Genomic DNA, 25,001 nt, shown 5'->3' on the forward strand with positions numbered 1-25,001 from the left:
TTGAATTCTAAAATACTTTTTTTTTAAACAAACCTGTAAAGTTGACGTTTATTTCATCCACCACAAATTGTGGTTCGTATTCATTTACGTTTCTTATATATATTGTCAAATCTAAGTCGGTACTTAGAGATGTGGGAAGGCCCTGATCGTATGCTTCGATTCTTATCTGGAAGTTTAGAGGAAAGTGTGAGTAATAGCAAAACACTGGTGAAATGTTACAGAAACAACCAACTTATTTCTAGGTGGTGATGGCGGAACCCAACATTTAATACGCAAGTGATTTGGCAGATATTCGATATGCAAATTCATCGACATTAATGCATATCAAAGAAAATTATTTTAATGAGATTATTTGGCCTTTGTTATTTGATATTAAATGACAAAAGCCGTACTTAGCTATCTTACCTCATGAATCTTCTGTTTCTCACGGTTTAAACTTTCCTTCAAAAATAGTTGCCCAGTTTCACTATCAATGTCAAATACTTTGTAGCTGCCTAATGGATCGGGTTTCAATCGATATCGTACTAATGCATTCATACCAATGTCCTCATCGGTGGCCACCACTTGCAGCAGTTGGGAACCCACAGTAATGTTCTCAGGTATTCGCAGTGTCGTGTTGTGCAAAGGGGTAACGAAAACAGGCGAATGATCGTTGAAATCTGATATACAGATGTCCAAAGTTTTGGTAAGAATATTCGAGGGTACACCTAGATCTCGAGTGGTAATCGTGATTGTGTGATTGCCAAATTTGTTTCGTAAAGGTGTGCGTGCGTAAATATTTGCAGTCCAATCGTCGGTCTGATGCAATTCAAACAGATCTTGGGAAAAAAGATAGTTAGTTGGTCCCGTAGCTATTACAGTGTGATTAGGAACATATGATGTGTAGGACACATTAGACACTTTACTAACCGTATTTATTGCCTTTCGTTATTTGAAATTCCAAGCGTCCGTTTGGTGAATTCGGATCATCTGCATCTTTGCCCCGGATAGTCGCTATTTTTTCATTTAATTCATGATATTCAGTAATAAGCACACAACTTGTGGGTAGAAAAACTTCGGGCGCATTATCGTTTTCGTCTAGTATGGATATGCTTAAGAAAGTTTAAACATATATGAACATTAAAATAATTGCTTGCTTTTAAACCAAATCTTACTTACAATATTTGCTTGAAGGCATTGCGACTTTCTCCCGCTAAGAATCCAAATTGGTAGTTGTCCCATGCTTCGATTACTAACATATAAAAATCTTTCGTTTCGCGATCTAATTTATCGGCGACGGACAGTACACCAGTGTCCGCATCAATTGAGAATTTTCCCTAGATTCCAAAAGAAAGAAAGTTTTTCGTTAAATAATCTGTCCAAAAAACACATGCGGCATTTTCCATTAATTTCATTCTTCTGTGATTTAATTTTGGCGAGACTCAGTTCACTAGATAAATATATTGGTGAGTTCTTGTTTGTTCAAAAATGACGCAAAAGAATTTGATGGGGAAAAGGGAAACCTTAAAAAAATACCACGGGTTTACAGTCGAAAGGGTTTGAACGAAAGCAGAGAAAATACATTTTTCAAATATTAAAGTACAAATAACAATGCTGAGAATATAGATGTTGATATCTTGAAGATCCTCTAGAGAAGGACCCAATCACAATTGGTGTTTCGAAGTAGTACCTGCTGGCGAATTTTGATTATCGTACCTGTGAACTTATGCGATCCATAAGAAAGGTGATTTTTCCGAAATCCCCTGAATCAGCATCGCTTGCCTGCACAGTGCCAATTCGAGCGCCTATTTCTACATTTTCACTTATTGTATAGTTCTTAGATCCACCAATAAAATACGGATTATTGTCATTTTCATCCAAAACAGACACATACACATCGACTAGTGCAGATCGCGATGGAACGCCCGAATCTGAAGCACGAACAGTCAAATTTAACCATTGATATTGTTCATGGTCGATTTTATTTGCGACGACCATTTCTCCTGTCTGCGGATCAATATGTACGAGATTTCTTATAGCGGGATTTCCTTCTAACGAATATGTAATTGTTTTGTTTTTGTCAACGTCATAGGCGAGTATATTGGCAATCAAAACACCGTTAATACTATTTTCAGTAATCGTTTTACGATAGAAGGGCTGCTTAAACTTCGGATTATTGTCATTTTCGTCTTCAATGATTATGTTTAAAAAGGCTGAAAAAATAAATTTTTTTTCATTTAGAATTAAGTGAGGACAAAGGTTAGTACTTACCTTCCACTATTTGTTTACCCTTTATAGCTGCGAGATCTTCAGCACTTATCGCTAGCTTCAGATACTCGACTTTCTCGCGATCCAATAGTTTCAAGAGCTAATAAAAAGTAAGAATATTATTCGCTATTAAATCTGCTTATAAGCAGTTTAGACAATCACCTTTAGTGTTCCCTCTATGGGATTCAAGTCAAATGCGCTTACAAAATCAAATTCACTCAGTTTGATAAAAGTTCCCTCTTCATTACGCGCCTCACAATTTTCACGATTTATGCGATATCGGATTATCGGCGATTCATCAAGATCTGCAGCGTGAACTTGAAATATCTGTGTCCCCACGGCAGTATTCTCCATGACCCGTATAGTGGGTAACTCTCCTAAGACCGGTGGTTTATTATTAACATCTTTAATTGTTATATTAACTGTGGCAGAATTCATTAGTTGAGAATTTCCGAGACCGCCATCCAAAGCAAGCTAAGAGTTACAAGTTCCCTCGATTATAATTGAAAAATGTTTGAAATTTGCAAAACACATACCACGGTGAGAGTGTACACGTGTTTCTTTGGCTCCGACAAATCCGGATCCAGGTTAGCGCCATGTGCAACTGATATTACGCCAGATTCCGAATTAATAATAAACTTATCGCTCGCTCCCATTTGTATTCGGTAGACAACCACATTGTTCGGTGCAGAACCATCTCGATCGATTGCCATCACCTGTAGTATGGAACTGCCACCTGGAAGATCTTCAGGTATTGTTTTCGCATAAAAATTCTTTTGAAATATAGGTGGGTTATCATTAACATCTTCGATGTAAATCAGCACTGGCACCACAGTAGAAAGCATAGGAATACCAGAATCTCGTGCACGAACCAACAAATCGATCTCACGCACGCCATTGTCGGCGCGTCGACGTATTCGGCGCCTATTTTCAAGTAATTCTTCGTAGTCGAAAGAATGCAAAGGTCGCAAAAAGCCATTTTCTGGATCAACACTAAAATTTGCACGATAAAGACCCTCTACAATTTCATACGTTATCTGACTGTTCTCGGTGCCATTAAGATCGATATCGCGCGCCTCCAAAATTAGTGGTATTTCAAAATCGGCTTTGTTTTCCAGCAATTTGGCCTCATAGTGACGCTGTACGAAAATCGGTGCATTATCGTTGACATCCTCTATATTGATGATAATCTGTGCGGTGTTACGGTTTCCAATTCCTACATTGTCGATCGCTTCAACCGTCAGATAGTGGAGAGAAATAATTTCGCGATCGAAAGCAGAATCTCCAGGTTGTTTAATGGTAATAACACCAGTAATCGGATTGAGATGTAACCTAGAAAGATATTCATGTCGTCAAGTATTCGGATACTTATTTTAATTAATTTCTCACAAATGTGCAATGCCACCACGTAGGTTTAGAAATCGTATGCCCATAGTGCCAAAATCGCCGGAATCGATATCCGTTGCTTCGATTCGTGTAACGATCGTGCCCAATTCACTGTTTTCCGGGATAGTGGTATTGTATATTACTTTTGTAAATTCCGGAAAGTTGTCATTCTGATCACGAATGTAAACTTGAAGATGCGCCGACCTGACAAAGAAGTTGTTCATATAGGCTATAAAAAATTATACATATAGGCAATGAAACAATTTTTCATACCCCCATCTAGTTGGCTCATCGATTTCCCTTGCGAATAGTGTAAAATTAATTTCCTTCATTTCTTCGTAATCGATTGCTTTGGCATTTTTCACTCTCACCATAAAGTTGGCCTCGTTAACTGCCACAGCAGGAACGATTTCGAAGAGGTCATTTTGTGGATCCAAAAACAGACGAAATGTGCCATTATTGCCTATATCGTGATCTTCGACAATATTCTGCACATCATCGTCTATGAAACTCAATGGTGTATTGCTTTGGGAGTTCTCGTTAACTTCACAACGGTAAATTGTTTGTCTAAATGTCGGAATTTCATCGTTTATATCTGTCACGATCACAGTGACTTCTGTTCTTACTTGCATCGTCTCGTCGGATGCACTAGTTTTAAACTGAAAATTGTGACAATAATCATGGAAAATATAGGCATATAAAAGCGCTATAATACATACCTGTGGTACCTCTGTCGCAGTTATTTTCAATATATAGGCGCCATTTACTTGCTGACTAGTGTCCTCGCGATCTAGCTCTTGAGCAGTATAGATTACACCCGTCTGTTGATCGATATCAAACAGCTCATTTGCGTCCAATTCATACACTATGTGATTGTTGATGCCACGATCACCATCTATGGCGCGGACTTGCAATACTCGCGTGCCAATATCTGCATTCTCGGCTATTCGTGCTATCGCCTGCACTTGAACAAACTCGGGTGGTTGATCGCCCACATCGATCACTTTGACTAGAATGGCGGCAGTGCCAGTATTGACAGGTCCCTGGTTGGCTCGATCCACGGCTAACACACGTAATTGGTACAAGCTTTTCGTCTCGTAATCTAACTCGCCCGTTAATCGAAGCACACCTTTGCCCTGATATGTTGATATGGAAAATATATCATTGTCGCCATCCAATTCTTGCAGATAGTAAACCACTTGTCCGTAAGCACCTTCATCTTCATCGGTTGCCTCTAATGTTGTTAAAATACCGGGGTCACTATTTTCGGGAATTTCTATGGCGCTTTGATATGGTAAAAATATGGGTGCATTATCGTTAATATCCTCCACTAATAGTAAGAAACTTTGCGTGACATAATTATAGTCGTTGTAGCGGTTATCTGTTAGCGTCAATACTATGGAGTACTCGTCTTGTAACTACAGTGAAAGTTTTGAAGAAAGTAGTGAGCACTTTTTAGAAAATATGAACATACATATTTATATTATTGTTGAATAGTATTTTTAACTACGAACCTCTCTATCTAATTCTTTGGCCAAATAGACATTAGCTTCATTATCGCCTGTGTTCTCAATGCGAATTACTTCGCTGTCATGCGATGGACGTTTACCAAACACTAAAGGATCATTATCAGGATCTACGCCTTTAAGCGTATATATATGGGAACCTATATGAAATGAATAAAATGAATTGGTCTTTCGTTTAAGTAACTGAATAAAATTGTGTATTTAACTTACCTACTGCAGTCTCCGGACTCTCCTTCAGTCGTAAAACGATTTCAGATTGGCCACCGTCGATGGCAAATCTTGGGGGTCGGTTACACGTCACCACTTGCAGTGTGATCAAAAGCAGTAACGCAATTGAACTTGAGTATGTACAATTGTTATATTTTAATCGTACTTTCCTGTATTTTCTTCTGATCTTTGGTAATGCATTTTCGTAGTTTAATGCTATAGAATGTGGACTGTACACGTTGAAAGTGTACTGGCGACGTTGGGAGTCTTTTTCGTTGTTCATATTATTGTTGTGAGTATGATGTTATTCTTTATATATTCGTCAGAAGAACATATTTATGATGAGTCACGTCTGAAAATGCGAAATCATATGAGTAACTTTAGAAAATTGGTGATTTTTATCGGTAGGTCTATATAATATTATAAAAAGCGGGTGACTTTCGAGACGCAGATGGAAAGACTTAAGTTCCAAATGGAATTTGAAAGGCAGATATTTCCATGAGACTTTTACTATCTTTTACTATATACATATGTACATAAAACTGATTTTTCCCATTAGATGAAGAGAAGAATAATAATTCAAAATATGGATCCGGCTTTGGATGGTTGGATGGGTTTCCCTCTCTAAAAATTTCCATCTTTCCATCTACATATTTTTAGATTACTCTTATTTGAAATTATTTTTTGATTGATTTTTTTTAATAATATGCAGGTCTGAGGTGTGTAGTGGGAGTTTTTATTCGAAAATATTATTAAAGATATAATTTTCTTGTAAATTCAGCAACATGAACTTTTAAAATGATACTATATGTTTATAGCTCATATTCCCTACACCTGAAGATACTATAAAGTCTAAATCAGAATAACACAAATGTTTAGAATGCATGAATTGTACTGACGCTTACGTGCTATTTTTTATGCGCTCATAAATGTTGCAACTGAGTATTATAGTACTATATAATGTTAATTTAAAAGTGATCAAGATTTATCAAAACAAGAAAATCGTTAATTTCGGCCGCACCGAATCTAAAATACCCGTCACAAGTCTAAAAGATTCCTTGCAAGAACTTTGATGTGTCAGATAGTGCGGCAGCTGTTGCTATAGTGATTCAATCTGAACAATTTCTTCGGAGATTGCATCGAATTTGGTTACCTCGCGAGATTATCTCATCAAATGGAAAAGTTTTTCATACAAGCATGTTATTCCGATCGTTCAATTTGTATGGCGGTTATATTCTATAGAGATCTGATATCGGTCGTTCCGACAAACGAGCAGCTTCTTTGGTGAGAGAAGAACGGGTGCAAAATTTTAGACAGATATCTCAAAAACTGAGAAACTTGGTACATGCATAAACCTTAGGGGGGTTGCTGAAGCAAATGGGCGGAATCCGATCATTGTTATGCCCACAAACTGTGTTAAGGATCCACCTTTTAATAGACTGTTTGTATGTATACCCGATAAATTGATTTCTGGCTTTCCACCTGAATTTCTTCTTTTTTACTGGCGTAGAGTTAACAGCAGCGCGCCAGTCGTTCTTTTCGCTACGTGGCGCCAATTGGATATTCCAAACGAAGCCAGCCTTCTCCACCTGGTCTTTTCAACGGAGTGGAGGTCTTTCTCTTCCTCTGCTTCCCCCGGCGGGTACTGCGTCGAATACTTTCGGAACTGGAGTGTTTACGTCCATTCAGACAACATGACCTAGCCAACGTAGCCGCTATCTTTTAATTCGCTGAACTATGTCAATGTCGTCGTATATCTCCTACAGCTCATCGTTACATCGAATGCGATATTTGCCGTGGCCAATGCGCAAAGCACCATTAATTTTTCGCAGAACCTTTCTCTCGAAAATTCGAAAGCACTCATCAGTTGTTGTCATTGTCCAAGCCTCTGCACCATACAATAGGACGGGAATTATTAGCGACTTATTTCAGTCGTTCAAAATATGTCAAATAATCTATATATATAATATTATCTATATAAAAGGAAGCCGTATTAGTTAGACAATTTATAACTCAAGAACGGTGAACCGATTTGGCCGAAACTTGGCGAGGAGGTGGCTTAGAACCAGGGGGCGGACATACGATACTTTTTATCTCTTTATGTTAAAAGTCGATATAATTCATAAATACCAAAATTATATTTCAAATCATAAACATGTGTTCAAAATTCATGTAAGAATCATTTGAAAATTTTGCGAATCTTGGTTGCAACAAAGCGAAGTCGATCAGCATCAACCCATTTGGGGATGTTTCATCGTGAAGGATGAATTTACCTTGCCCACCTTGGCGTTAAAGTCACCAAATACGATTTTGACATCGTGGCGAGGGCAGGTCTCATAGGTGCGCTCCAAGCCGTCACAGAAGGCATTTTTGGTCACATCGTCCTTCTCTTCCGTCGGGGCGTGGGTGCAAATCAGCGATATGTTGAAGAACTTCGCTTTGATGCGGATTGTGGTTAGACGTTCATCTACCGGGGTTAATGACAGTACTCGATGACGGAGTCTCTCTCCCACCACGAATCCCACACCGAATTTTCGCTCCTTTATATGACCACTGTAATAAATGCCACAAGAACCTACTCGCCTCAGTCCTTGTCCCGTCCATCGTATTTCTTGGGCGGAGGTACTGCCAGCCTTCACTCTAACGAGCAAATCAACCAGCTGGGCAGCGGTACCTTCCCAATTAAGAGACCGGACATTCCAGGTGCATGCCCTTAAATCGTTATCCTTAGTGCGTTTGCCATGGTCATCATCCAAAGGGGGATTTCTCCTCCGAGGGTGTTTGATCCTTTTATTGGGGCACAACCCTGTAAAATAGATATATCACCTTCTAACTTTAGCTCATCTTCAAACGGATGTTTTCTGGCTAGCGAGAGCACACTTGGTCTAAGACCGGAAGACGAGAACTGCTTGAGTCATATGTAAAAGAAACCAATCGCAAGTGAATGGCAATCAGAGAAATTTCCTCACTTACGTGAACTTCTACACATGACTCCATCCTCCTTAGACGTCCCTTACATCTTTATAATTATAAATTCAGCACGTTCAGTGTCTTATTTGAATTACACCTCAATAGCATTAGAAATTTGCGACTTCGAAAAAATACGTACGGTAATTGAATATTCTTTGAATACTCTTTTACTAATTTTCTGAAAAATTTTTTCCAGCACGGTCGGTAAGTTTTGTATGTATGTTCAACACGTATATGTGCTTGACCGCGTATTCGCGCTTGACGTGTGCACATGGATTAACGCGCATGCGTAGCCACTAGTTAGCGGAAAACGTCCAAAAAGCGCGCCCAAGACAAATAGAGATGATTTCCACACAGACAAACAAACAAATGTATGATTTCGCAACTTTGAATTGTTTTATATACATACTAATACTTTTTTGATACTTTATTATGCATGACTGCCGTTTCCTTGGCTAACTGCAAGACACACTTTTCAGCAAAGTTGAAATAAAATCAGTGATAATTTATTGCTGTTTTGTTAACAAATTTGGATTAGTTCTATTGAAAACAATGTCGAATGCACGCGTCTGGGTGTAATTACCGTTACAAGGAAAAACACATTATACTACACCCGTTTACTCGTATAACAGATAAGTATAACTTGGTTTGGAGCTTTTTTAAGTAATGTAATGTTTTAATATATTTGTTAATTTTTGTATTATTGTATGTATGTATATTCATGTATTACGGTAAGCTTGAATAAGTAGGTACTCGTCTTTTCATAAATTAAAAAGTCAGTCACACTTGTAGTTGCTGTTCAAATATGTATATAACCTTTTCATTCAATATTCACCTATAATTAGGCCGTAATATATGATATACTCGTACCTGTATACATATAAATACAGAAGCAAAGATTTGCATTTGAGTTCATTATATATTTTATATTCATAGGTATATATGTATATGTACATACGAGCACATCTTTCGCTTGTCTGGGAATTTCTATGAATTCAATTAAATGGCATCAATGCATATTTATTTTTATAAAGCATATGTGCATACTATACATAAGTATGTGTGTATATAGGTACTTTCATATATTTTTGATGTGCACTCGCACTATTCGTGAATTTTTAATTTTTAAAAATTTTTAACTACTACTCTCAGGCATTATGACAGTGATGCATTTGCTTCCCATGGGCATTTCTTTGAAAAAATAAAGGTATTAACAATAACAAAATATTATACTTATACTGATTTACATTCTTGAGGTATCAAGGCCTCAAATATGAAATAAAGCTCTATATGAAATACGTCACCCCAGTATCTTGAAAATTATAATGAGCTATTTTGAAAATAGGAGATTGTAATTCGGCATAGACGAAGATACTCAGAGCTCCACTATAGTACACCGCATGGGTCGGTCTTAGGCACTCTACTATGGAACGTGATGTACGACGGAGTGTTAAGAATACATCAACAAAAAATCACGAAAGCAATCACATATGTACGTGGATGACCTCATAGTGGTAGCGGTGGCTAAACACTGCTACCATGAGTTTAGAGTTTTAGCAGAAAACGAAAGTCTTGCTCATAAGCACAAGGAAGGTGGAAGAAAGAGTAGCACTCATTATAGGGCAATGCGCCATTATCTCACAGCACTGAGATCAGTCATACTGTATGCAGCACCAATACGGATACAGGCATTGGGTATAAAAGTATAAAAAAGTATATAAAAGTATAATGAGAGAACCAAAAGCATCATAATGTGGCAGAAACGGTGCAAACCTCAACCAAAGGACGGTGGACCCACAGACTAATTTGTGCATAGATAGACTGCACGGAGACCTAAACTTCCACCTAACTCAAATACTGAGTGGACATGGATCCTTTAGAAGCTTTCTGTTTCGATTCCATCACGAACTTAGTCCGAACTGTTTGATATGACTCTGAAAATTTTTTTAATGCCCTCGTTTTTCAAATGTAAGGGTAAGTTAAAAATTTCACTTTTCGATAATTTTTCGATGGAAAATTTGACAGAACTCATGTGTTAGTCCTCTCTGGTAAATGGAAAGGTGTCAGCTCTAATTATAACAATACTAAGGCATATACGGTATATTTGGCGTCATTTAGTCCGCATGATAGATGAGACTTAAAGTCTTTCTTTCCCATGAAGTAATACTTAATCCGGTGAAGAGATATGAGTTGAGAGTAGGCATTCCGTCTTTCGATGCTTCCTCCTACTATAAAAAAGTCCTGACGTGATGTTAAAATTAAATAAAATACTCCAATTTGGTGAATAAGGTTTCTGTTTTTTTATGTCATTTATGAAGGCAACAAAATGCCGGTCAAATGGTCACCTCGGCTCTCTTTGCATATCTCTTGCCTTTTACATCAATTTTCGATGAACCGATGCAGTAGTTCGACAGTACTGCACAGAAAGTTGTCATCTTTACCGAAAAGATTTTGTCCACTTAACGGTTGTATGTTCCATTCGTCCGTCGGTGCAAGCTGTAACTTGAGCAAAAATTAACATATCTTGATGAAAATTGATATGCGCGTTCCTGGGCAAAAAAAGACCGGCGTAATCGGATCATTGCCACGTCCACAAAACGACATTAACCGAAAACGTATAAAGTACCATAACTAAGCACTAAATTAATATATAGAACTCTTACTTGGCACAGGTGTTCGTAGTGGCAAGGGGCATTTGTGGGAAAAGTTTTTTCAAAAACGTGACCCCGCACACTTATAAGTTGAATGTACACTTATAAGTTGAATGTACATATCCCCTAAACCACTAAAACTACAACAACCAAATTCTTTAAGCGCAAATGTTATAAGAACTGTTACCAACTGGGTGAAAATGGATGCAATTGGGTGATAACCTTGCTCACTCTCCATATAACGGTATTGCTAAAAACTATTAAAAGCGCAATCCATAAATAATACGCCAGAGACATTAAATTTTACCCCCGAAATAGTATAAGAGGGCTTTGTGGAAGCCGGGTTAAAAATTGGTCGATTTGCGTGACATCGCCCATTTTACGTCAAATCACATATCTCGAGATATGCCACCTTATGACTCAATCGAACCAAAACTGTTCAAGCCGCTAAGTACCCAATATGCTGATACAGTGCTTTAAGTTAATTTGTTACTATTAGGTCTACAACTTTGCTTCCGCCGTTTTTTTTTGTAAATTTAAGGCTTTATTGTATAAAAATGGTCCAAAAGTGTTTTCCCTTATTCTCTCAAAAAGCAATGCTTAATTAAGACACGAAATGCTTTATGATCAATTTTTTTGTAAACTAACACAAGTTGCTTTACAAAAATTCTATATTTTTTTAATACCTGATAGAAATCATATAGATGGGAGTAGTAGAGTAATAGTATTATCTATGTATGTGTCGGCCTCAGCGTCAAAGCGAGGTTCTTCAACATATCGCGGATTTGCGCCCACTCCCCGACGGAAGAGAAGGACGATGAAACCAAAGATGCCTTTTATGAGTGCTTGGAGCGCACCTATGAGAGGTGCCCCGCCACGATGTCAAAATCGTGCTTGGCGACTGTAACGCCAGGGTGGGCAAAGAAGGTATTTTTGACACTACGGTCGGTAAATTCATCTTCCACGAGGAAACATCCCCAAATGGGTTGAGGCTGATCGACTTCGCCAGATCGATCATGTTGTGATAGACGGAAGACACGTCTCCAATGTTTTAGATGAGCGTGCGCCCCGAGGTCCTAACATCGACTCGGACCACTATCTTGTTGCAGCCAAAATTCCCCACCCGCCTCTGTGCAGCAAAAAACGCACGCCACGCACAAGGAAGGTTCGACGTCGAGAAGCTGCAATCACAACAGAAGGCCGAACTATTTTCTACTCGGCTTGCACCACTGCTCTCTGAGAGCACTCGTCAACAACTCGGTATAAGGGAACTGTGGGACGGCATTTCAAACTCCTTACGTACAGCTGCAACCGAAACCATTGGTTTTCAGAAAATGCAAAAGAACAGCTGGTACGACGCTGGACGACGTGTAGCAGCGGAGAGAAAACAGACTGCCTACTTCGCAACGTTACGATTGATCACAACACGTGCGGGATGCGATAGATACCAAGAGTTGAAGAGGGAAGCGAGACGCACATGCAGACAGAAAAAGAAAGAGGCCGAAATGCGTGAGTATGAAGAGCTTGATAAGCTGGCCGACAGGGGTAATGCTCGAAAATTCTACGAAAAAATGCGGCGGCTTATAGAAGGTTTCAAGACCGGAGCATACTCTTGTAGAACCCCCAAAGGTGATCTAGTCACCGATGCCGAGAGCATTCTTAAACTATGGAGGGAACACTTCTCCTGCCTGCTGAATGGCAGTGAACGCACAACGCCAGGAGAAGGCGTTCCCCATTCGATGACGATGGAGCAGACGTTCCATTACCCGATCATGAAGAAGTTCGAATAACAATTGCCCGCCCGAAGAACAACAAAGCGGCAGAGGCCGACGGATTGCCGGCCGAGCTATTCAAACACGGCGGCGAAGAACTGATAAGGAGCATGCATCAGCTTCTTTGTAAAATATGTTCGGACGAAAGCATGCCCAACGATTGGAATTCAAGTGTGCTATGCCCAATTCATAAAAAAGGTTCTATCGAGCTATTGTGTGAAAGATTAAAGCCCACCGTCAACAAACTGATTGGACCTTATCAGTGTGGCTTTAGACCGGGGAAAAGACCCGTGAAAGGAGAATCGACACACACCACCTCTTTGTCGATTTCAAAACTTATACGGCTGTGTAAGCTGACGTTGAGCAACACTAAAAGCTCCGTCAGAATCGGGAAGGACCTCTCCGAGCCGTTCGATACCAAACGAGGTTTCAGACAAGGCGATTCCCTATCGTGCGACTTCTTCAACCTGCTTCTGGAGAAAATAGTTCGAGCTGCAGAACTAAATAGAGAAGGTACCATCTTCTATAAGAGTGTACAACTGCTGGCGTATGCCGATGATATTGATATCATCGGCCTCAACACCCGCGCCGTTAGTTCTGCTTTCTCCAGACTGGACAAGGAAGCAAAACAAATGGGTCTGGCAGTGAACAACGGCAAGACGAAATATCTCCTGTCATCAATCAAACGTCATTGTTGACAGTCATAACTTTGAAGTTGTAGATAATTTCGTCTATCTTGGAACCAGCGTAAACACCACCAACAATGTCAGCCTAGAAATCCACGGCAGGATAACTCTTGCCAACAGGTGCTACTTCGGACTGAGTAGGTAATTGAGAAGCAAAGTCCTTTCTCGACAAATAAAAACCAAACTCTATAAGTCACTTATAATTCCCGTCCTGCTACATGGTGCAGAGGCTTGGACGATGTCAACAACGGATGAGTCGACGTTGCGAGTTTTCGAGAGAAAAGTTCTAAAAGAAATTTACTTCGCGATTATAACAACTGTGATTTGCTTATCAAATGTCGAAAAAGTAAATATTTGAAGCGCATTGTTACTGGCGACTAAAAGTGGGTTGCTTAGAAGAAACCAAAGTTTATGAGATCATGACCTAAAAAGAATGAACCGGCCCAAACCACATCGAAGGCCGAAGGTTTCCAAAAAAATGATATGTTGCCTGTTTCATAGGATTTCAAAACGATCATTTATTTCGAGCTTTTGCCCGACGAAGTTAATTCTGAAAAGTATTGTGACCAGCTGGACAAATTGGGTGTTGCACTCAAAAAGAAGATGCCATTAGTAATCAGTATAAAAGGTGTAGTGTTCCTCTAAGATAATGCAGGTTGGTTAGCTTGCCAAAAGCATTTGCAGCTTGTATGAAATGTGTTACCACACCCACCATATTCTCCAGACTTGGCAGTCTGGATGGGAGAATCTTCACTTCACATTAGGACGTCGAAAACCATTTGCACCAGTTTTTCGCCTGCAAGGATAAAAAATTTAATGAGCGTGGAGTCAAACTCTAACACGAAAGATGGCAATAAGTATTAAATCAAAATAGAGAATGTGTACTATAAGTCGTTGGTCGATGCAACTCGATTGATTGCTGAAAGATTAAACTTATTTAACGCCGACCACGCGACAATAGATTGTGCTAAAGTTGAGTGTAAAGAAAGTTAACAGCGCGTTTGCTAGTTTCGAATATAACTTTTATGATGATACATTTTAATTGTCCTAGCATAGGTAGGCGTACATTAGACTTATTAGAGGGCGAGACCGCGATCACTTCTCGAGATTTTTGATTGATCTTAGAGTCTATATAAAATTATGATAAAATTCCTTGAGTCATGTTCGCAAACAAAGAAAAACATGCTACAGATTGATTGTTGTTATTTTACTTGTTCCATGCATATAATTTGCTGAAAGTTTTCCAACAACACCTGTGTGTGTGTAGTATTCAACGAAAAGCGAAATGAAAGTTGCGAAAAGGCGCGCTTGGCCTAATCAGTCACTCGGCGGTTAGCTGCACGTAATAAGAAAAGCGCCTGAGAAGAGTCAGCACGCACATACATAATATGTATGAGTACATATGTATGTACTTGTATATAACTTTGTACAATGTAAATACAATGGGCGAGCAGCTACAAAAGCGCGCTTGAGCTCTGGCGCAATCAAGACCACTTTGGCGCGTGATGACGGGCCTACGACCTTGGGCAATTTACTATTCATTCATTTGGTGTTTGGCAAACTTTTATTTAGGTTTTATCTATAGCCTATGCTCTGCTTGGACTGCGTTATCATCTTTCGTTTGCAGCTTTATCTCGATTGTTTTAGTGCCAAAGTAATCAGCGTGACTTACAACATATTTTTGCCAAAAGGAGCTTACTTAATAAATCTTTGTAATTTTGGCTGTAAACAAATTGTTTTGTATTATTTTCAATTACATGCAAGTGCTTTAGTAATATTCACGGCCGTCCATGGAGTGCTCATTTAAAATTTGAGTAATGCTTTTTGGCGCGTTGAGCAGGTTGTTTGCTGTTTTTATTGTACAGGTGTATGCAACGATCAGCCTGTATACAAGTTGCATTTTGACATCATTGGTATCGCTTAATCTGTTTCTGTTTTTTCGTTATTACTGAGCACTGGATGAGGTTAGGTAGACTGTCAGTCCACTACGCTGCAGTACAAAATGCAGCTCGTTTAACACAATATCATCATGTCATTCATTCTGTGCAAAGAAATTATCGGCTGGTTTATAATTTTATATTTCCACAGTATATACAGCGTCTACATGCGTCATCGCATATAAAGGTGTGTATGTATATGCGGTTGATTGCTGCGGTTTTGCATGTTGCAAGTGCTTTACTTGTAATTGCAATTGTGTGTATAAGTTGTTATTGTTGTTGATGTACACATAAATTTGGTGCACATAGTGCAAAGCAAGCTGTTTTTATTTTTTCCGCAAATACTCTGTGCGTTTATTGAGCAACCTCTTAAAATAAATGGACACCATCATTACGGTAAAGGCATTTCGGTAAAAAATCTCATTTTCATTTATCCTTAGCTTTTACATACATATGAACCTCAAATGTGAATTATGAAACTTTAACACTGTAAATTGGTAGAGCACTCTTGTACGGCATATACAACATGACAAGAAAGTATCCGGAAATTGTAAATAAAAGTAAGATATTTAATTATTCATCAATATTATTTCTGTCGCCTTCAAAGTAATCTCAATTTGATATAATTGTGCTAATAATTTTTAAAGTCCGCGAAAAACTTTTCATAAGCACATTTTGGATGGCCTTTAGCTCTTTCCGAGAATTTGGTTTTTTCTCTTCGATCGACTGAAAACAGGTTTTACGGAGTCAAACCTGGGGAATACGATGGTGGTATGGTTAAATTGGGTCACAATCGTGGCTCGATGCGATGGTGCACTATTATTCTTCTTTACTGGCGTAGACACCGTTTACACGATTACAGCCGACACACAACACAACAGTGCGCCAATCGTTTCTTCTTTCCACTATGTGGCGCTAATTGCAGATTTCAAGCGAAGCAAGGTCCTTCTCCAACTGGTCCTAGGAGTGGAGGCCTTCCCCTTCCTCTGCTTCCCCCGGCGGGTACTGCGTCGAATACTTTCAGAGCTGGGATTCCGAGTGTTTTGTGTCTTTCTGTGCCAGAGCTGGGCATTCGCAGAGAAAGTGGAGGATTGATTCCTTGTTCCCTGCTACTCCGCAGCTTCGGCAGATGTCGTTGTAGGGCATACCCATTTTGGACGCATGTACCCCAAATGGCCAGTGCCCTGTTGTGGTAGCTGTTATTCTGTAAATACTTTTTCTTGACCTATTTAATAGGTCGTTGGTTCTTTTCCTGTCGTATGTTAGCCATAATTGTTTAGTTATGACGCATTTTGTACTGTTTTTCCACCTGTTGTTTGCAATTTGTTGAAATTGTTTATTGATCTCTCCTTTAATCGATCCTAGCGGGCTCGGTATGAGCTCCGCCTCGGATTCATTGAGGAAAGCTCCTGCCTTTGCCAACTCATCTGCTTTTTCGTTACCGAAAATGTTCCTGTGGCCGGGAACCCAGATCAAGTTTAGCTGGAGCTTGTCTTTTATTGTGCTTAGTGCTCTCTTGCAGTTGTGAAGTATACTGGAATTTGTCATGGGTGAAGACAATGCCAGGAGGGCCGCCTGGCTATCCGTAAATATAGTTGCTTTATGTATATTCCCGTAATTTTCTAATAGAACTTCGCAGGCTTTTTCTATGCCTAGTACTTCTGCTTGGAAGATGCTAGCCGAGTTCGGTAGACGTATAGAGAGAGATATGCCCAGATCAGCGGAGAATACCCCCGTGCCCACTCCGCAGTCCATTTTGGACCCGTCGGTATAGACTGAGGTGGTACCCTCCTCTGCAATTGAGCCTCTTCTCAAAGGCAAGTAAAGCACTTGCAACTTCAGAGCTGGATATCAATATCATCGGCATACGCCGCAATGTGCATTATCATCGTGTAAAGTCCATAAATCGTTCTTCCACAATTCCGGCAGTTTTCGACGAATGTTTTCACACAAACGTCACAATACAGCCAAATAGAACTCTTTATTGACCGTCTGTCCCTCCGGAACAAATTCATGATGCACCAAACCACGTATATCGAAAAAATCAATGAGCATCATCTTGGGGTTTTGAGCGGCTTTGGCGTGGTTTTTTGAATTCGATTCGTTTTTCCCTACATTCCGATAATTGTTGACTACTTTACATGTCAAACTCATAAACCCATGTTTCTTTAGCAGCTTTTCATGAATTTGGGATGAGAATTTGTACGATCAAACGTGGCCAAAGTGACCTGTTTTCGGTACTCTTTTTGAAAAGAAAAAATTAGCTTTATCGGGACGAGTCGATCAAGAACGCATTTTACACCCAAAATATTCTCCAAAATCATTCGAACAGACTCGCGAGAGATGTTGAGCTCTCGTATCATTTCCCTAACACTTGGCTGAGGATTTTCAAGCACCAAGAAAGAGGTAAGCCGACTTAAGCAACTGTTGTAAACAAACTGATTGACAGGTATTTGTTATAGTAATTAAGGACAGTCCGATCAAATTAGCAAGGTACATTTTTTGAAACATCATTCCATTGGACCTTAGATTTGAAATTTTGAGAATCTGAGGGGCTTTCTTTTAGAGTATTAAATAATTACTTACATAATTAATATTACGGGTTTCAACGTACTTTCATATGAACTTTTTAACAACTTCCGCATCCTGCGAAAATCAATAATCGATCATTTTGAAAATGTGTAAACTCCTATGTATTTATGATACATGCAAATCATTAGCATTGCGATCCTTAGCATTGTGATACCTGTATAAGGCAACTATGTTATTGTAATAGTGAAAGAGGCGCGTCGGTAAGACTGCGTTCACACGAGTACTCTTTTGTCGTCCAAACACATTGTAGGCTAGATTAGAACAGGGAAATATGAAGGGACGTTTTCATTTGATATGGTTTATCGGCTCGCTGCATTCCTTCGAAAAGGAAAAATAAGGATAAAAATTAGCTAAACAAAAATATTATTGTGGACCTCGTTCATAAAATTGAGAATGTGATGAGAAAGGGAATGCAAAGGGGACACTCATTGAGTTCATACGAGCGACACCAAAAAATATTTTCCCAATAATAAGCGACATAAGAGTCTGTGCGTGATCGCAGTCCATTATTCTTGGAACAGCTGCCATCGCAACAGACTATTGATATTTACAAATTAGTATATACTTAATATAAATAAGTCTTCAGAAATTTGGAAAAAGGTTCTATATACATATGTTTATTTAAATATTTTGAAAACAAATATGAAGGACAGTGTTGAACAGTTGGAGCTTGGTAACGATTTTGGGTTTCAACATGACAACGATCCAAAGTATTCAGCAAACAGTGTAAAGCTTTGGTTTCTCTACACCACTAAGCATCAGTTGTGCACGCCACACCAGACCTTAACCTTATAGAGTATATCTGGGATTTGCTCCAGCGTAGGATTCGCCAGCACAGCATTATCTCGAAAGAAATACTCAAAAACGTTATCATGGAGAAATGGGGTAAAATCAGTACACAGGCCACATCCAAGCTAGTCCATTCCATGCCACGATGACTTGCAGAAGTCCTCAAGCGAAGAGGTTATCCTACCAGCTATTAAAAAATATTTTTTAAAGAAAAACTGATTACCATAACTGATTAATTATGTTATGTACGGAGACTTATTCTGCTATTTTTGAGAAAATATATATCGGTATGTTAATAGAATCTATGAAATAAAGATATTAATATTTGTTTTAAATATAACAAATTCTTCGTGTTTCTTATATATTATTTGATCTAGTGTACGGAGACTTTTTGTGGCAAGTTCTGTTTATAAAGTAAATAAACGGCCTGCACACCCGCGTCTTGGATATAGGGTAGAGTAGAAAGCTTGATAATCATAACTTCACAGTTGAATGTACTCCATCTTGGAATAAACATGTACACTGAAAACATTTAAATCCAATGAAATACCAACCTTATCAATAAATGTGCCTTTGCTGAGAAATAATGTCTTTTTGATATAACATATTAACAGTTCCCCATCTTTCCTTATTATAATATTTTTGTACCTTCAAGAGTGGGTTACGACAAATAACGCATTAACTCTCCCGTGAATGCGACCTTTCCAATATTGTCCCAGAATGGTATAGCGACGTCCAGCTCTGAAAACGGTAACAGAGGGAAAGAGAAACATCCTCTAGTCACCAAAATTGTAAGTCATTTAAATGCGAGACAAGATGAAAATGAGTAGTTACAATTTAATTATTTTTTAGCCACTCCAAAGTATCCGAACTCTTGACACAATTAAAAATATTCCATAATATCATCCTACTCTTTCTTCATACACATGTACAATTCTTTGAAAAATTAACTTTTTCTGTTGTGCGATCAATTCGTGGAAAACTGCGATGTTTTTTGCAAATTTGCATATTTTTAATTGCGACACAAATCCATAAAATTCTGTCAGCTTTCTTCGATTTTATTAATGTGTCACGTCGCACCGTGATATAATAAAAATTAATGCTTTTTATAAAAAACTTTTTGAAGTAGCCTTTCTAAGGAAATATCTTAAAGGTTCCAAATGGATTATTAAAAAATGCAAAGTCCTTAAATGCGAGTTTTATATATGTGAAGAGGTAGTCTGACCAGAAGCTGGAACCGTAGATAATAAGCCAGGAAGAATAACGAGACATCAAAAAGTTAAGATAAAGCTATTGTTTTCCCTTAGTAAAAGAAAACACTGGTTACTCCAAGGGAAGCAAAAAAAAATTGTTTAAAATGAGTGATATCTGTAAATAAAGTACGGAAAAGACTTCAGTTATCTGGCAACAAACGCAACAGTACCGAAATGAAACTGCTACTTTCAAAAATAAAATTTGAAAAAAGATTGCATTGGGCGTAGGAAAACACAACCATGATTCGAGCGATAAAATATTTACGGAGGAATCAGCTGCTGTATTGTTCAACCCTTGAGACGTGTTTGGCTAAGAAAAGGACAAACGTTTATTCAAAGGAGTGATATGAACCTCCCTCTCCGTAGTTCCAAAATATACAAGTACTATATTATATCTAATATAAGGTACATGTTGTAGGGCCTAAGTTACAGGAACGGATTCGAAGTTTTAACCGGTGAATATTATTCGAGCAATTTTTTCTAACTACTACCGCCATGTTAACAACAACTACTAAAAAATGCCAACTTATATCTATAGAAGTACTCACTTTATGTGTTTCTGTATGCTATGTATGCGGTTGCATACCTAAATTGACGATATATAGAGGTGTGACATGCGTCACTTACGCCTGCGCACGTTTTGCTTAATGACATTTGTCTTTGATTAACTTAATTAAATCTATATGTATGTAATTGCCAGATTTCTCCAAGCAAAAGTTGAGGTTGTTGTCTTTTGTTTCGTTAAAAAGAAGTGCTCACATATATGTAGTGTAGAATGACACAAACACACAAACAAATTATATTTCGAATGAACCTTGTACATATAATAAATGAAAAAGTTTGCATAATTATACCTAATAGTACCTTTTTAAGAAAGAAAATCGAATAAATCTAATTTAGTATGTTTTAGGGTCGATCTAACACGGTCATATTTCGCATCACAAGCTACACATAAATTTATCCCAGACAATTTCTTCAGGAAATCAATTGAAATATATGGTATGCATGTTTGCATATGTTTGGTTGTCTAAACGTGTGCTCGTACAAAAATTCGCTCTAAGATGGGTGGTAATAAGTGCTAATGACATCACACAAAAAACAGTTATGCTTCGCAAATCATAGGCCACTCCATTATAAGATGATACTACTTACATACTTATGACATACATACATATGTATATATACACACCCCTACGTGGCCTGTAACGGCAGCTTATAGTCAGTCGTATATGATTGAGGAAAAGTTCAACTTGTCTTCATTATTCGGCTTGTACGATATGGTTGGGCTCTCATTTACCGCGCTGTACCCAATTCGGTTACTCTAATTGCTCTAATTTTTTTGTGAATTTCTTTTTACCACCGACCATTTCTTTCGCTGAATTTGCTAAACAATTGAAATTCTTTCTAGCATATAAAACAACTGCCCGCCACAAAGATGCAAATAATTAAGCTAGAAACTGCTGCTAGAAATTATCTCAAGTGTGACGGACAAATTAAAGCTTTGTGTGTTTCCGAAAGCCCCTCTGAGCGTAACTATATGTGAATAAACATGTGCAGATTGCGATGGTAAAAGAATTCAACACATTTTACATATAACACATTAATTTTCATACTAAAAAGCCACTACTTATTACCCTAAGTAGCGCTCTCCATTGGATACGTTGGAATGAGATGAGGTGGTCTATGAGTCGAAATCATAGCAGCGCATCGGTTGTGTTCCTTCGTTTGTTGGTTTGTTTACCTTGTGGCTATTATCGGTGCCAGCAGTGACGTTGCTGATGTTATTTAAAAATTCAATAAAAAGAAGGTAAGAAGGCTATATGTTCGGACGCAAATTGAAATATGGAAAAGCGGAACAGATTTTCTTCTCCTACCTAAGTGCTTTGTAGTCTCTTCCGAAGTGCTGATGGTGTTTTGAAAAGTTTTTTAACGTTTGAAATAAGTTTGAAAATAGTTTAAATTAATGCGTCGAGATTTGATTCTTAAATATTTTCTTTAGCCAGGATAAGTATGTATGTATATACGTAAGGAAGTAAATATAACGAGATAACGTTTTTTAATAGCACTAAATTTAGATGAACCGATAGTCTTAACTTTTTGATAAGAGTCAATGATTTTGTGAGACACAATTTTTTAGGCTCTTCTTTCACTCTGCCATAACCAAAATTCATTAAAAGTAAGTTGCAGATATTCAGAGACTTCAACGGAGGGTTGGTATCGGAGGAGTAACAAATCCAGATTTACGAGCTCTTTTAATGATAACAGTATTTTCATTGCACAATTTTATCAGGTGTTAACAAAACTATAAAATAAATTACCTTAAAAATGCATATGTTGCTGAAATATGAGAGTTCATCTAATAATAGATGGTGCCAAGGGGCGTTCAGTTTTAACCGATTCTTATTATTATTATTTTTATTTCATACCGTATCATGCAATATTAAAATGAATTGCTTCCATTAAGTTTGGTTGGTATAGTTTTAGTAGTTTGTAAGATATAAACATTAAACTTTGGTATAAGCTAGGTAGTCAATAAAGCGAAAGAGTTTCTTAGATTTTTATCCGATTTCAAGATAAAACTTATGTAATGAATATCAAGATATACATTAAGAATAGTCAGACAAATTTGGCAATTTTGACATGTTCCGATTCCAACATGCTGCTAAAAATCATATTCCGGGAAGAAAACCTTTAAGCGACATGTTACGCTCGGCTATAATAACAAATTACTAACAACCAACATCCGTACCCATACGAATTGTAACGAAAAGCATAAACTCCAACGTAACGACCGACAGCGCCGGCGCTGAACTTGACAGTTGGCCGCTGAGGATGCTTTGTTGGCGGTTACGGAAACGCTGAAATGACAAAAGAGGCAGCAATTTGGTTTAAAAACACCTGCGTGAATCTACCATTTATACAGACAAGTGTGTATACTGAATTCCTAAATGATCATATGTAAATAAAGCGAGCACGTCATATACATTTATTGCGTTTATGAATGACTGAATGAGTGGCTCAAAGTGTTTAAGTTGGGGTGAAATGAACTGTGCGCTTGGAGCGAGCGGAAGTGACGGCAGCGTCGACAGCGGTGTAGCTGTCGTTGTCGGTGGCGAAGTGATGCGTAAAACGCCGTAAATATTGTACATAAACTACGTCACTTGCTGGTGCAGAAATTTTCGTTACAAATCAACATATTTTATTAATAAGCAGCTTTTATATAACAACAACATAAACACTACTGGTTTATTTTTTTGCTTGTAGATGATAACTTGCCTAAAACTTCCGTATTTCCACCTGTTAAGTTGTTTATTTGCAGGTGTCTGAATAGGAGATTTTTAATGCACATTGACTTTTAGGAAAATGTCAAAGCACCAATTCGTTTTTAACTTGATTACCCATTTATACACGTCAACATTACCAGATTATTGGACGTTTATACAATTTTCATGCAGGTTGTCTCGCAGCGATCAATCCAATAAACGTATGTATTATGCCTTAAATACACATATTAAAGGAAAAAGGAAATAAGTAAAAACATTTAAGATAAAAAAATATCAAAAATTTGAACTTAATTATTTATTTTCACAATCCATATAACCACATCTGAAAAATTGAATATGGAGAGGGATACCACGAGATAAACTGCATTAAATTTCTTTATCTCTATAAAAATATTATGGCAAAGATGGAAGACAGCAGGTATGCTGCACTACAATGAGCAAAAAAATAATACTTTTTATTTTAAATTTAGCGCGTACGCACAAACTTTTTTTTTACTAGTTTCGTATGACTGTCAGTGACATCCGTGCCAAATGACACATCAAAATAATCATAAGTGTTTAGTATAAGCTTGTCTTTATGAAATACTTAAAGTGCATTCGGCGATTTTTACGATGAGCAATTATTCAACAAAGAAGTTCCAATAAATTTCCTGTTCAGTATAAAATTTCTGGTGCCAAAATGTGGTGCAGAACGTATTGACCACGAACGGAATCCTTCAACTGATCAACTGATGATCAACCTCTCATTTAAATAAAGGAATCGTTGCTTGAAAATCGGCAATTAACAGTCACAGATCTTACTGACATCGTTGGAATATCGGAAGGATCAAATAAAACTATTTTGAAAGATCATTTGGCTCTAAGATAAGTGAAAGCAAGATTGGGTCCAAAATCACTAATTTTTTTCGAAAAAAAACAGTGTCGCGTTAACACCTGTGACACAATGCTTTCCGACTACCAGGATGTCATGAAACATATTATTACTGGTGTAGAGTCTTGGATCTATGCTTACAACCCTTACGACAAGCGATCAATCGGCTGAATATTGATGAACTAAGCTGAACCGAATCCGAAAAAACCTCACCAAGGCAGATCGAAAATCAGGGTTGGGCATAGTGCACTAAAAAATAAATGCAATAAGGTCTCACTAGCACTACTTCTTCAGTGGTAGTTAAACAGCAAAATTCACTATCACTGAAAATTTAGTGATAGTGAAAAAAAAAATGCACTACCACTAAACCTTTAGTGATAGTGAAAAACAAATTGCACTATCACTAAACCTTTAGTAATAGTGAAAAACAAATCGCACTACCACTAAATATTTAGTGATAGTGAAAATCTTTAGTGATAGTGAAAACCCTTAGTGATAATAAACATTTTTCAGTAACATAACACTGTTTCTTGAAGAATAAAAATAAGATTATGTATGTACATATATGTATAAGCTGAAGCAGTATGAGGCAATGTATTCAAAATAAACCATATATTTGAGTAGAGACTTCTAATTATGCCGCACCAAAATTAGGAAAACATAATTCATTTTTTATGTGCTTTTTTTAATACCAACATTTCAAAATTACGGTCGGTGAGATTTTGCCTTGTGGATCGATAGAAAATTCCAGCAAAGGAAAAAAGTCTTTCCACTGGCGCAGAGGAAGGAAGAGGTGTGTTGTATTTAAAATTTTTTTTTTTTATAATAGG

At 37.8% G+C, this 25,001-nt stretch overlaps 1 protein-coding gene across 1 annotated transcript in view; it reads right to left on the reverse strand.

The window, feature by feature from the left end:
* LOC105225782 (cadherin-23) overlaps positions 1 to 25,001 on the reverse strand; it is a 34,670-nt gene that overhangs the window by 5,578 nt on the left and 4,091 nt on the right. The window contains exons 2-14 of the mRNA XM_011204399.3: positions 5,370 to 5,718; positions 5,148 to 5,299; positions 4,353 to 5,051; positions 3,907 to 4,292; positions 3,637 to 3,837; positions 2,784 to 3,579; positions 2,410 to 2,721; positions 2,251 to 2,347; positions 1,696 to 2,192; positions 1,159 to 1,316; positions 910 to 1,091; positions 406 to 818; positions 34 to 166 (exon numbers count right to left, since the gene is read on the reverse strand). Coding sequence (XP_011202701.2) covers positions 34 to 166; positions 406 to 818; positions 910 to 1,091; positions 1,159 to 1,316; positions 1,696 to 2,192; positions 2,251 to 2,347; positions 2,410 to 2,721; positions 2,784 to 3,579; positions 3,637 to 3,837; positions 3,907 to 4,292; positions 4,353 to 5,051; positions 5,148 to 5,299; positions 5,370 to 5,649 — 4,306 coding nt within the window. The 5' untranslated portion in view covers positions 5,650 to 5,718. The remainder of the gene's footprint in view (positions 1 to 33; positions 167 to 405; positions 819 to 909; positions 1,092 to 1,158; positions 1,317 to 1,695; positions 2,193 to 2,250; positions 2,348 to 2,409; positions 2,722 to 2,783; positions 3,580 to 3,636; positions 3,838 to 3,906; positions 4,293 to 4,352; positions 5,052 to 5,147; positions 5,300 to 5,369; positions 5,719 to 25,001) is intronic.

The sequence above is a fragment of the Bactrocera dorsalis genome, chromosome 2 (genome assembly GCF_023373825.1).
Source record: "Bactrocera dorsalis isolate Fly_Bdor chromosome 2, ASM2337382v1, whole genome shotgun sequence".
Taxonomy (NCBI): Eukaryota; Metazoa; Arthropoda; class Insecta; order Diptera; family Tephritidae; genus Bactrocera; species Bactrocera dorsalis.